Source organism: the organism of the source record quoted next, unplaced genomic scaffold (assembly GCF_019419815.1).
Source record: "Pyrus x bretschneideri cultivar Hongxiangsu unplaced genomic scaffold, Pyrus_bretschneideri_v1 Contig47, whole genome shotgun sequence".
NCBI lineage: Eukaryota > Viridiplantae > Streptophyta > Magnoliopsida > Rosales > Rosaceae > Pyrus > Pyrus x bretschneideri.
Window position 1 is genome coordinate 461,280 of NW_025999784.1, and position 13,542 is coordinate 474,821.

Here is a 13,542-nt window from a genome sequence, read left to right on the forward strand (position 1 = left end):
TCCTCTCAGCTTGCCGACCTCCTCCCTAACGTTACCCCCTCTCTTTTCTATATCACAACCTTAATCTTTTTTCAGATTGAAAGTTTTATATCTTATATGTGTTGTTTCTCATTGATTTGCATTTTTTTGTAAAGAAAAATGGTAATTATATCTCTTATAATTTTTCTAATGAAATTTTTAACATAGATTCAATGAAATGTCCTTAATTGGCTAATAGAGATAAACACGAGGACTAAATTAGTCCAAACCGAAAACACGAGAACTAAATTGGCTATATGACTATAACATATGGACCATTTTAACATTTAAGCCTTATTTTTTTTACAGAACATTATATATAGAATCATGATTATTGAATAGTGGTCACTATATACCATTATACATAAATTGATATGTTAGGCAACTCTCTTATGCATAAACTCTATGACGATAATTCAATTTTTTTTACATAATCGAACCAACATAGAAGTAGCTCGAAGCAGTTCAAGTTCAATATTGGGCTCAAATCTATTTTTAGTGAGCTCGAGCTCGAAAAAAAATTAAACAAGCCAAACTTGAGCACGATGATATTCGGTTTGGCTCGGCTTGTTTACAATCCTAACCTCAAACATCAAATACATTATCGTGCATTATTCATATAAATTGTATATTAGATCTTTCCCTTACAAATAAGTTGAAATTTCAGCTGTTTTGGAAGCAAGAAGTTAGAAAGAGTTAAATAGAATTAAATTGGGAGAACATGGATAAGAAGGATAGAGACAATTGGTATACCAACTTACCAAAACAGAAAATTTAATATTTCATGATCAGAAGGTAGAAAATAAAATAGAATAAATAAACAAAGAGAAGCGAGTGAAGGTGGAATTAAATTGGTATTTATTATCTGACGTAATACTCCTCTTTATGCTCAACTGTCCCAATTACTCTTGCATTTATGTTATTTAATGGTCTGTCAATCTAATAATATTTATTTTTCAATGCTCGAACTACCCAAACCATCCCACATTTTAATTTAGCACCCCACAAAATGTTGAATGCACCACACATTAAAATCTAATATTAAATAACTTAGTTATCTTACTATGCAATGGCAATCTTGACCTTATAAGATTAAAAATAAAAATTAAAAATATTCTATATACACCCAAAATCACTTTTAACATATTATTTATCTTCTTCAACTATCAAAATTTCTCCGACCCACCATTGTTAAACAAAACCCTAACCAATGAAACTACAGTTATGTTGAGAAAAATTATTTTTGACGAATAAAACACGAAATTGATGTTTCGGAAGCTTCACATGAGATGAGACTTCATATTATTTATTGTTTTAGTGATTTTGACGATCTTGATAATTATTTAATCTTGCTTTTGATGTGATATTCAAGCTTCTATGTTCGTATTCATCTTTTAGGGATCACATGGATTACATGAATAATTAAACACCTAAAATTACCACCAAATATTAAAAATAGACGATATGGGTTTTAATGGTGGAATTGAAAACAACCCACATATTCTTTAAATATCCCAGGCGGCATTTTTTTTCAAAATTTTAATCGGCATTATTTGTCCAAATTAAAAGCTTGATAAGATTTGAGAAATGTGGGGTGTAAAGAAAATATGGGGTGCATATAGAAAATGTAAGGTGTATATTAAGAATGTTGGGTTTGAGGGTATTATGGAGAAGTAAGTGGGGTGTATTAAGATAATTTTTAATTGAAAAAGCAAATGTGGGGTGTATTAAATATGTGGGGTTTATTTAACAATTTGTGAGGTGCTAATATAATAAGCCTTTACATAATTATCCCTAAATTAAAATCCTTTGGACCTATATATAACAAATCTGTTAGAAAACAGATATGAATGATTTGGTAAAATTGTCAAGTGTGTTATGGATGCTCCTAAATTGCACCTAATATCGAAAAATGACCCATACTCCCGTTCTTGTCATCACCCAAGTCAGTTTTCTTAGAATTTAATGGCAATTTAAATATTTTTTTTTCCGTATTATTTATCTATATAAAAACAGTGAAATTTTCATAACATCCAAATTGCGCTTCTTCCAATAGGATTTAAAAAAAAAAAAATTATAAAAAGGCCACATTGAGTGGTTAGTAAGTTTATTATTTTTAAAAATATACTTTAATAACTAAAATAATTATTATTTTTTTAAACATGGATATTAATCATATTATTCAAATTTTGTAATAATTAGAAGTTAACCAACTAACAAGTTATGGATATTATCCAAATTTTGATTGTTAGGATTTTAAGGTATACAATGTTACTTCATACTAGTTTTGATAGTTCATTATTGTTTGAAGAAGAGCGAGAGTCGATTGGTGATGAGAGTCGAAATTTGGTTATGTATGCAGAAACAATGCCTTTACCACTATAGTTCTTATAGTTGATTAACTTAACATTGTTTCGAAGAAGAGCGAGGGTCAAACATTGGTAATACATACGGAAACAAGTCTTCTACCACTAAAATACTTATATTTTATTGTTGTTTTGAAACAGAAAAGCAAGAGTTGAACGATTATGGATGTAAAAACAAGTTCTATGCCACTAAAATTATGATAGTTTATCATTGTTTTAAACGAGAGTCGAACTTTAACTGTGGATGCAGAAACAAAACAAGTCATCTACCGCTATCGTGGAAACTTTATGTTTTCGGTTTTGGACATGACATCATGAGTCATACATTTGGGATAAGGTCTCAGGTTGCAATTTGAACAGAAGTTCAGCAAGTTTATATATGGACCCAATGGGGCCCAAAAGTCGTACCCTAACTGCTTCCCTTAGGTTTTAACCAGAATTTGTTGCCTTCAAGCTCGGAAGTAGTACAAGCACTTCAGCAGGAAAACAAGAAAAAACAAGCAGAAAAATTTACTTCATGTGACTGCAGAGAGTTATGGTTTTACTTTTACACATGCATCTTTTATTCGTCAGATAAAACTCAATGCAACGTCCTGCCAATCTGTGGTTGGATATAGTAATAACACTATAAGCCATTAAACAAAAAGCGAAAACAGAAAAAAGGTAGAGGCAATGGCAAAATAACAAAATATGATCCAACTTTTTTTTTTTCTCAGATGAAAATGTTGGGCAGTTACAGTTAACCGTTTTACATCATTGACTTTCTGCTAAAGGGTTAGCAAAGGCAGAAACAAACACCTTTCATCCCACCTACCAAACCCCAGTAGTGCAAGCCCAATTGCCCATCATCCATAACCTAATTTCTAAGATTAGCAAGGTCAATAAAAAAGATAAAACAACATAGGTAGTGATATTCGCGCTCCACTCATTTTCAGATACCTAGTTAACAAGGCTCAACCAACCAATTAAGGATGAATTGATCCTTGTCTAGGTCAAATATTTTCCGCTATTTTTAAATAACGAAAAATGTAGCTAAATGGAGCGCCAATAGCGCTGCCTCCACGAAGGATAAAAAAAGGGTTGGAAATAGACAGAGCCTAACATGAAGTCCTAGTAAAATTGGAAAAAAAAAAAAAACCCAAAAAAAAACGGATAGACTACTCTAGCTCTTAGCTCTTTTAGCTTTTTTTTAGCTCTTCCTTGTCTTTGAGGTTGGTGTGGTGGTGGTGTTGTCATGAAGAAAGTCTAGCAAAACAGTGCTCTTGCATTTAGGGCATTTGGGGTCGTCCTCCGAGAGCATCACATACATGAGGCACCTAGGGCACCCGACTAGCACCATGGAAGTGGTCTCCGGGCTAAAATTGTCGTCTTGATTCAGCTCCGATGACACGCATGAGCTCGGCGGTGACGTAGGTGAAACAGTCGCTGATCTTCGTGGTGACTCCGCCGGCTGATGATTAGCCCTCGGTGGTGACAGGTTCAGCTTCAGGTCAAGCTTCGGACCGCCTCCGTTCCGTCTACTCATGGCTTGGGCTTTAAAAAACGTAAAAAAAAAAAAGAAAAAACAAAGGAAATTCAGCTCTAAAATTAAGCACCACCAAAATTAAAACATGGAAACATTGAAATTGAAGAAACTATGAATTATATGAACACAAAAGTGAAGATAAAAGGGGGGTGCGTGATATAATATTACGGCAGAAAATTAAAGTATGTAGGATCGTTGTACCTTGGGGATTGTCGAGAGGGCTTGTGAAAAGGGAGGAGGAGGATGGGAATATTGGGTAACTTGGTCTTAGGTTGGGAGAAATTTGGGTTAGGCAAAAACCATGAAAAGATGAGGGAACAAAAACATGGTCGTTGGGGAGGTGGTGTATGGACCTCAAAACACCATTATATATACACGCACAAAGAGAAGGGGAGGGAGAGGAAGATGGATTTGCTTTAATGCTTAATTAAATTATGGGGGAGAGGTGGAGGGTATAGGATGAGAGAGAAAATTGTTTAGAGAGGGATAGAGTGAGAGCAATTGAATTGAATTGAATTGAATCGAATCGAATTGCATTGAAGTATTGGGGTGGAAGAAGAGTGTAAATTGAGGCCAGGAAATGTATTAATTGTTGGAAAATATCCCAATAAGAATGCATGAAATGGAAATTTGCTGTAAATATTGCAATTACAAATAGTGCAGCACAGCAGTAGAAGGAAAGGAAGGCATTGCCAATTCATTCATTGCTTAGGCTAGTCGGTGTTTAATATCGAGTGAGAGAAGACGAGAGGAGATATGGCAAATAAAAAAAAAAAAAAGGTAACTTTCATGAAAAATAAGGCTTGGATTAAGTTTAGTTTAATGAGAAGACTTAAATTTTAATGAATTTTTTTTTAAACTTTAATAAAAGAGTAATGTTATTCTTACCATATTTTTATACCACATTTATATACCATCTTAGGTGGTATCTGATATGTACAGCCATATCATTTAAATTAATCAGAATTTAATTTCAATTAAAAATTATTTAAAAAATTAATAATTAATAAAAAAAATGGTTAATTAAATGATGATTGTGGTATACGAGGAGCCTCCTCCTTCCTTTCCTTTCAATTCTGCTTCTTCCTTCCCTTTTTTTCTTCACGCCTGTTTTTTCATTTATTTCTATTGATTTCCATGATTATGATCAAGCTTGATCTCCATACTCTTGTTGATCCCCATAGCCCCAATCTCCCCTCTCATTCTCCAATCTTCACTGCTAGTCCATGGCTTCTTCGCTCGTGATTTTTTTTGTTTTCTTATCAAATTTTATTTTGTGGTTTAGTAGAAGGATTTCATCTGATTATTTCATTAAATAATGTCTATTAGCTTTCATGAGAATTAGGAGTCAAAATCAATTTCGTCTGTTGGATTAGGGTTCATACCTAGTTAAGCTATTAGTGCAAGAGAGAGACTCTGAATTTTTCTTATTGAAGTGTTTTAATTAATAAGAAAATTGAAATTGAAATTAAATGATGTGGCTTGTCTAACTTATCTGCCACCTAAGATGGTAAAGATATATGGTATAAAATTATGATAAGAATATCATTACTCTTAATAAAAAGGACAAAAGAACTTAAATTTTAATGAAAAAGACATAATTTTAATATTAAAAAAAATTTGTCACATGAGACCCGCGCGTCGTCGCACATACTGTTTATGAAATTGACTACACTGTTTATGAAACTTAACCATACTACATTATTTATGAAATTTACTACACTGTTTATAAAACTTATTACATTGTTTATGAAATTTAACGGTACTACACTGTTTATGAAATTTACTGCACTGTTTATGAAACTTAACGGTACTACATTATATATGAAACTTAACGGTACTACACTGTTTATGAAACTTAACGTGCATTGGGCACACATTTTTATATTTTATTTTATTTTTCTTTTTGTCCTTATTATTAAATAAGTTATTAGATGGTTTTGGGTTAAAATGCAAAATTTTTAAATCATTTTCATTAATTTTCTTAAAAAAAATATACATCACAGGAAAAACCCAAAGGCTTTAAGGTTAAACCCTCATCCTCTCTCCATCCCAAATATTTAAATAAAAACTTTCAAACATACAATAATTAAAAACAAGCAACACACACCACACCAAAGAGAATTAAATAGATTTTTGGAAAATTGAAGTGTAACAGCAATAAACCCTAATTTAAAAAGAGTAATGTTAAGTAGACTAATTTTTTAGACGACATCTGCGAATCATGTGATGTGTCACCTATACAAAATAAGTACGTGAATCAACGTTTAAGTAATAATCCAATCAATCAACAACCACGTGATATGATTTATAAAATTTGGTTTAAATAGATGATCTCCCTAACTATTATCCATGTAAAAATCTCAACAGCATATCATGAAATTTTAGTAAACACTAACAAGCACCAGGGGCCCTTTAATTCTTCACACCCAGAAATTACATTTCATGATACAGAAAATTAATTGACAAGCCATGTATTCCCTTGATTTGGTAGATCAGTAAATACCATTGACCCTTGAAACAAATAGCAAACTTAAAAAGTCCACTGCAATAGCTCAATTTATCTACGCTTAGTAAACTTAGTTGGAACAATGAGCTAGGTTCTGTCCTTGCACCAACATGGGAAAGTCCCTTAATAGTTTCGATGAATGTAGTATAAAATATCGCTTTAAAATATTTTGTTATTATCTTTTTCTTCTTCTTTCTAGAGAAATAAAATAAATTGAAACTAAATTACAGTACATGTCTAAATTGAAAGATCCCAATTAGCTTAGCTAGTGATTTACATAATACATTGTCAGGCGTGTCCCTTTGGTTGGCTAACAATACCTTTCAGAGAAAATTATGTTGTTATCAAATCTAATACTAATAAATTTGACACAGTGTTTCTCGTGTCTATACACCATCTTTTATTGATTTTCGAAAGAGAAAGGAAACTGTTGGGGTTTCTTTTTTAAGTTTTAACTGAGTGTTGAAGCTTAACAATGGACATAATTTGACTTTCTAAAGTTAGGTGCTCCCTACAAAATAGGGAATCTAATTCATTGTCCATGACCTGAAAAAAAAATAAAAAATAAAAAAACTTTGAATTTCAATTTAAATAAGATAGGGAAAACTTGTTAAACTATTGCTTACATTATAGTATGTGTGTATCTAAATATAAATACACATATATACACAATCATATATCCTGCTCAAACAAATATGTATATTGTAGTCATAAGTTTAGCTAAGTTTAATAAACTAGTGTGCTTCATTTTCTGCATCCAAAGTTTGAATTTTCTTTCCGTATTTAGATAAATTTAATATATATATATATATATATAATTATCTTATCATATGTCCAAAAATACAAAAACAAATACATATGTATATTACTTTATGATTTTTATGTCCAAAAATGCAAAAACAAATACATATGTATATTACTTTCTGATTTTTTTTTTTTGTTATTTCTTCAAGGGAATTTTTATTTGGACCCAGTTATCTTATCTCTACACCCAACTAACAAGTTTTATCTACCAAACTTCCAAATTTACCCTTAAATAAATAAGAATAAGAAAATAAAATAAAATAAACATTGGTGTTTTTATCTCTGCACCACATAACTCCAAAACTGGCACACTAGTACACTCTTTCATTTATTTCCGGCAAAACCCACCCAAATAACAGCAAAAGTTTCTCTCGAGTTCATCAACGAGTCAGCTTACTGGAAACCCTTATCAGCCCTCATTTATAATTTTAGCATAGGTTTTCGGCTGATATGTTTGCTTGTTTGAACCATTATTTGGGAGTTGGCTACTTGCATAAATTATTAAAACTAACAAGTCAGCTTGCTAGAAACCCTTGTTCCTATCTCTTCTAATAGACACTGACATGGAAGCTTTTTTCTCATATTGTAGGAATTGTTTCATGTCCAACGAATTGGTAAGAAGTTTTCTCTACTAAAATTATAAATGAGGGTGCTAAGGGTTTCATGCAACAAGGATTTTTAGCAAGCTTAGTTGTTGATGAACTCACGAGAATATTTTGTTGTCATTTGGGCTTGTTTCGCAAGAAATAATGAAGGAGTGGAGACATGTGCCATTTTTTTTGAGTTATTGGGTGTAGAGATAAAAACACCAATGTTTATTTTCTTATTCTTATTTATTTAAGGGCAAACTTGAAAGTTTAGAAGAGAAAATTTTTTAGTTGGGTGTAGAGATAAGATAGTTGAGTCCAAATAAAGTTTCTCTTTCTTCAATGATTATGCCGAGAGGGATAGTATGTAATTTTCCAGTTCATATATTAATTGGGTTTAGCATGGTCAATGACTCATTTTGGATGCAATATTTAATAGGTGGGGTGCATTATGGTGTCCCATCTTAAATCAAATTACATCATTCTCTTAACTTTACATACTAATTTTTCGTTTTGACTGTAAATTGCTTGCATAGAAGGATAAAGCAAAAAAGGGCCAGTATTTATGAATATGAAAAATTCATTTTACTGAAAAAAAAAAAAAAAAGGTTGGAAGGGAGATTTAAAAAAAAAAAAAAAAAAAAATCATATTTGTGAAAGTTTAATTTTTCTCATTATGAAACTTCAAGTTCTCAAATTCAAGTGTAAGTATACATAAGTATGAGTTGTCTGTATTTTGTAGTTTGTCGTTAAATGAGTTATGTAATTTTCTCGCCACATGTTCTCACTATAGGTGAATGTGAGTTCGCAAGTGTTCTCGCTTATAGATATATGTGTCATGTTATGTCAATTTGTAGTTGATCTATATCGGTAGCAATTTTTCTTATTAATGGTTGATTTATATTTTATATGATTTTATTTATCGTAGGTTGTGTTTTATTCTCTCCAAATATTTTATGTTGAAATTGGTCACTGAATTCTTTACTTATATTCCGTGCATGTCATCTTCAGTTTTGTAATCTTCTATCTTCAATTTATAATTTTTTTTTATAAAAAAAAGTCGAGTATTATGTGGTATAGAGCAATTAGTCATAATGATTTGAAACAAACATTAAGTTTCTCTTATGAATTCTTATTGAGCATTCATGATATTATGAAATCCAATTCCCATACGGTGTTGTAATTTGTAAGAAAAGAAATGGTTTGACGAAAAAAAAAAAAAAGTGAACCGTGAGAAATGGTTTGGTGAAAGTGAAACATAACTGGCTTCTACGTCATATTCTTGATGAGCTTTTCTCTCAAAGTTGAATAGATGAGCATGAAATAATTAATTTGTTGATAAGCATGACTATGCGAATTTTTTTTTTTTTTCTTCTGAAGTTAAAGTATATTCGTGTAAGGGAAATATTAAAGAGATTTTTTTTTTTTTAAATGCAACTCTTCAAGAACTCATTGTCACCTCACAATTTAATGTTAATTCTCGTATTAATATTATAAAATATTATTAAAAAAAGATGAGATGACAAAAAATTCACGTCTCTTTAGCATTTTTCTTTGTGTAAAACGCACGTTTTTTTTTTTTTTTTTTTTTGATCTTTGGACGGAGAAAATTAATGTTGCTTCTTGCCTGAGTCAACTGCCACGGATTTGAAGACTATTGAGGGAGAGATTTTTAAGTGTGACTGTCACAAGGGGTGATAGACCACGTGTCGTTATATAAATGGTGGAATATGTGTGTTAAAAAGTCAATAACTTAAAAAATAAAAGTTCTCACCACTTACATAAAAACACATAATGTACCACCCTAAAAGTTCTCACCACTCACAACTAAAAATTTCTCCTATTGAAGGGCATGATCCAGCTTGTTGTATCTTTGGAAAGCTCGATAAAAAAGATCTTTTTTTTCACTTCATTTATGTACTTTTTTCATACATTACTTGGCATCATTACTCCAAAAACTAACCATCGTTCTAACGTGGGACGTAGCATGAAAAAGTTTCTTAATTATTAATCAAGTATGGTTATTGATATCCTAAAATTATCATCATGCCCTCCTCTCTGTACAAGTTTTCACTTGTATTTTCGTAAAATTGGAGCACAATATAACTTTTTGAGTGCTCATAAGTCACAAATAGGATTTAATTACATTTTACACCCTCTAATATTGAGTTATGACGTTTTAATTTTCTCACATTGTAACATAACGTTTTGAACTTGTATCAACTTGTGCTTTTTTCCGTTTGAACATCTAATCTACCATTAAATTGATGACATGTAATGTGTGGACCCATTTATGGGTTGATGTACAAGTCACACTAATTAGTTGGACCAAATTGTGAAATTGGTTTGTCGCGTTGAGAAACAAAACATCAAATTAGTAGAAGCAGAAGCTCCATTATGAGTTTTTTATTTCCAAGTGCTTGGCAATAAGATCGTAAATGGGTCCCAAACTCTCCAAATCATCAATTTAATGAAGAACAAAACATTATAGCTCAAATGCATATACTTAAACAATTTTAATGGTATAATATGAGAAAATTGAAACTTTATGATCCATTTCAAATATCACACCATACTTAAAGGGCAAATGCACTTAGTCCTTAAAATTAAATAAATAAGATTAAAGTTTTTTTTGTAATATGATCGGTATTACTACTTTAATTTACATAAGAACAAAATGATCAGGCGCGTTTGAATCCAAAATATAGTGAATTAAAGAGAAAATATCCTACCACATAGGAAATCCACTACTTTCAAATAAGACTCAAAGTAGCAATCCAAATATAATCGATCAAACATTAAGAAATTGAGATAGAGTAGGTGGTGCCACTTAAACTACGGTCTGTATTGTTACAAAAGTGGCAGAACTAATGATAAGAACGAATCACATTCGAATGGAGGAATTGAAAGAAATGACTTGAATTTGACTTTTGTTACACAAACTAAAAACATTAGATTGGAGGAATTTGAAATAGATTTGGAATAACTGTAGGCAAGAAGTCATTTGAAATTCACTGGTTTTCTTCTCCTCCTCTTTAAGTGCCGACACAATCTGATAATTTAGTTTGAGGACCAAATTGAAATCGCGCCATAGTTTAGTCCTGAATTCATTTATGACGTCCGTTTTCTGAAATTCAATCATTATGGTAGAGTTTTATTAATTGGACCCTTTATGTGCTTAGGTGCGTTTGTTAGTGGCGTTTTTGTCCACACTTGTTTGCACGGCTCTTCACCAACAATGTAAGGTGAGTGGACCCCTTCCAAATTGCATGATTTTACTATTAGAAATGCATACATGAAAAACATGATTTTATGGATACGTTTTATGAAACGTTTATGAGAAAATTGGATTCATGATTTATGAAATATCATGCTTTATCAGAGTTACATTCTTTGAAGGATTTATGATTATACATTATGAATATGATTTATGACATGATGTTTGAGCTATTGAGCTCCATTGAGATATATACATATATTATGGAAATATTATGTTCATGTTTTTATGTGCTTATTTAATGGTTATTCATACGATTTTCCTACAGGCGAGTGATGCTGCCTTCGGGCGAATTAAAGATTTAGTCCTGCCTACGGGAGAATGAAATCATTATATGGCTTCGGTCATGTGATGTAGGGCCTACGGGTGAATGATACTACCTTTGGGCGATTATGGTACCACCACTAAGCACACTATATATGATATATGTTTTATGAAGTTTTATGGCATGCTAGGGTTTTCGGAAAACCTATTACATATTATGCTATTGAGTTTTCATAAACTTTGAGGGTTAGTAAGTTGATGAATAACTGTTTTAGTATTATATATATATATATATAAACTTGATCCACTCATGTTTTGTTTTGTGCCCCCTCAGGACTTAGAATCAAGGTGTACAATCTCCGCGTCAAGGCACTTCCACATTGGCATTTTCGAGTCCTCTCGGTGTAGGACCCATCCCTTTGTTCATTCAATTTTATAATATTCCTTTTTAGTGTCTTAGATTAGTTGTATGCTCTAAACACATTCAACAATTGCACATTCATTATAATTAAATTTACAAGTTTTATTTATGTTGATTATTTGTTTTAATTCTCATGCATCCTAATATGGCTTCATCACCTTCGGGTGTCGGTTAGCATGTGCATACCCTGGTATTTGGAGTATATCAAGGTCAGGTGCATCATTTTCGTCAAGCCATACTTCCTACAAGAGCATGTCTTCTTAACCAAGTCCACAATATATTGTTCCCACCTCCAGCATCCACTTGAAATTTGGTTCATCCTGACCATTGTGCAATGCACCTGCCACTTAAGAGTTTGCTTCCTCCAACTTCTTCTTAATCTTAGGGCAGGATTCTCCTACTTGCTTCATCATTATACCTCACCTCATTTGAATTCTCTTCATCAACATAGTGTGAATCATTTGCAGCATAGTCACAATGACACTAGTATGACTACATTGAAGGATTCACACAAATTATTTAGCAAACATGTCACACTTTTGATAGGTTTCAAAGTGTGACTTACTCCATTGAGTTGTAGGCTTCTTCACTAGCCAATTGTAGGCTTTCTCATCTAGCTTCTTCACATCCTTTATTGTCTTTTTGAAGTGTGGAACTGTTGTTGTTTTGGCGACTGCCCATAGAGCATCCTTCAAAGTTTTCCCCTTGAACAAATTCCTATAGTTTGTGTACAAATGCCTTACACAGAATTTGTGGTGGCATTTGGGGAGAACCTTTTGAAATGCTGGAATTAGCCCATTTTTCTTGTCACTGATAAATGTCCACCCATTTTGGTTTGCAATACTCACATCATCAACTAAGAGTTCTAAAAACCAAATCCAAGCTGCCTTATTTTCCATTTCCACCACTGCATAAGCAATAACTCATGTCTCATCGTTTGGATCAATGCCCCCAACACATAGCAACTGCCCTCTATGTAAAACCTTTAAGTGGCACCAATCTAAACCTATCAAAGGTCTACATCATGCCTTAAAACCTTTTTTGCATGCCCCCAAGCAAACATATATCCTTTGAAACCTTTGCCGATCCAATTTCAACTTCAAAGTTCTTCCAAGGTTAGTCCTCCTTAATTCCTTAGCAAAATCCCACAGTTTTGTATATTGCTCTGCATGTTTCCCTTTAATAATCTTCAAAGCCCTATCTAATGCCCTATAAGCCTTCATCCTTGTACACCCATGATTCCACTCGGATTCCATAGTGGCTAAAAAAGAATCCACATGCCATGTGGGATTGAGCTTTATCCGATCTAAGTACAAATCTATAAGTAAATGAGAAGTCATGTTCTTATTTTTCCAAGTCATTCCACAGGTGTGGTGATCAAGGATTGTCTTGATTTGGATGTTTGATCCATGCATCTTGCCAGCATCACACATCCAAAGGCAGCCTTTGTACACTTTGCAGTATTCTTCAACTTCTCATTCCTAGGAAAATGAATTTCCACATATCATTTCACTAAGGAGTACATGATGACAACTCTCTTGAATTGCACACTGTCTCTGAAAATAAGCCCTAGAGTAAGTTGTGGATTCTTCATGTCCGTTTTCTCATTAAACTCTGGATAATGTTCTATTTTTTGCCTCCTTCCTTATCTTCAGAGTGTACACTTTCCAGATCATCAGAATTGAAATCTGGTTCATGAACCAGATTCACCTCATCTTCAGCTTCTTCAACCTCTTCTTGTCTTCTATTACTTTGCCCACCTTCTCTTTCA

At 32.4% G+C, this 13,542-nt stretch overlaps 1 protein-coding gene across 1 annotated transcript; it reads right to left on the bottom strand.

Annotated features, from left to right (window-relative positions):
• Positions 1-3,065: 3,065 nt before the first annotated feature.
• On the bottom strand, positions 3,066-4,560 carry LOC103961691 (protein GL2-INTERACTING REPRESSOR 1). Its single transcript, XM_009374276.3, has 2 exons — positions 4,111-4,560; positions 3,066-3,917 (listed from the first exon to the last, which is right to left on the bottom strand). The coding sequence occupies exon 2, from the start codon at positions 3,907-3,909 to the stop codon at positions 3,574-3,576; it is 336 nt and encodes a 111-aa protein (XP_009372551.3). The 5' UTR covers positions 3,910-3,917; positions 4,111-4,560; the 3' UTR covers positions 3,066-3,573.
• Between the last annotated feature and the right edge of the window lie 8,982 nt (positions 4,561-13,542).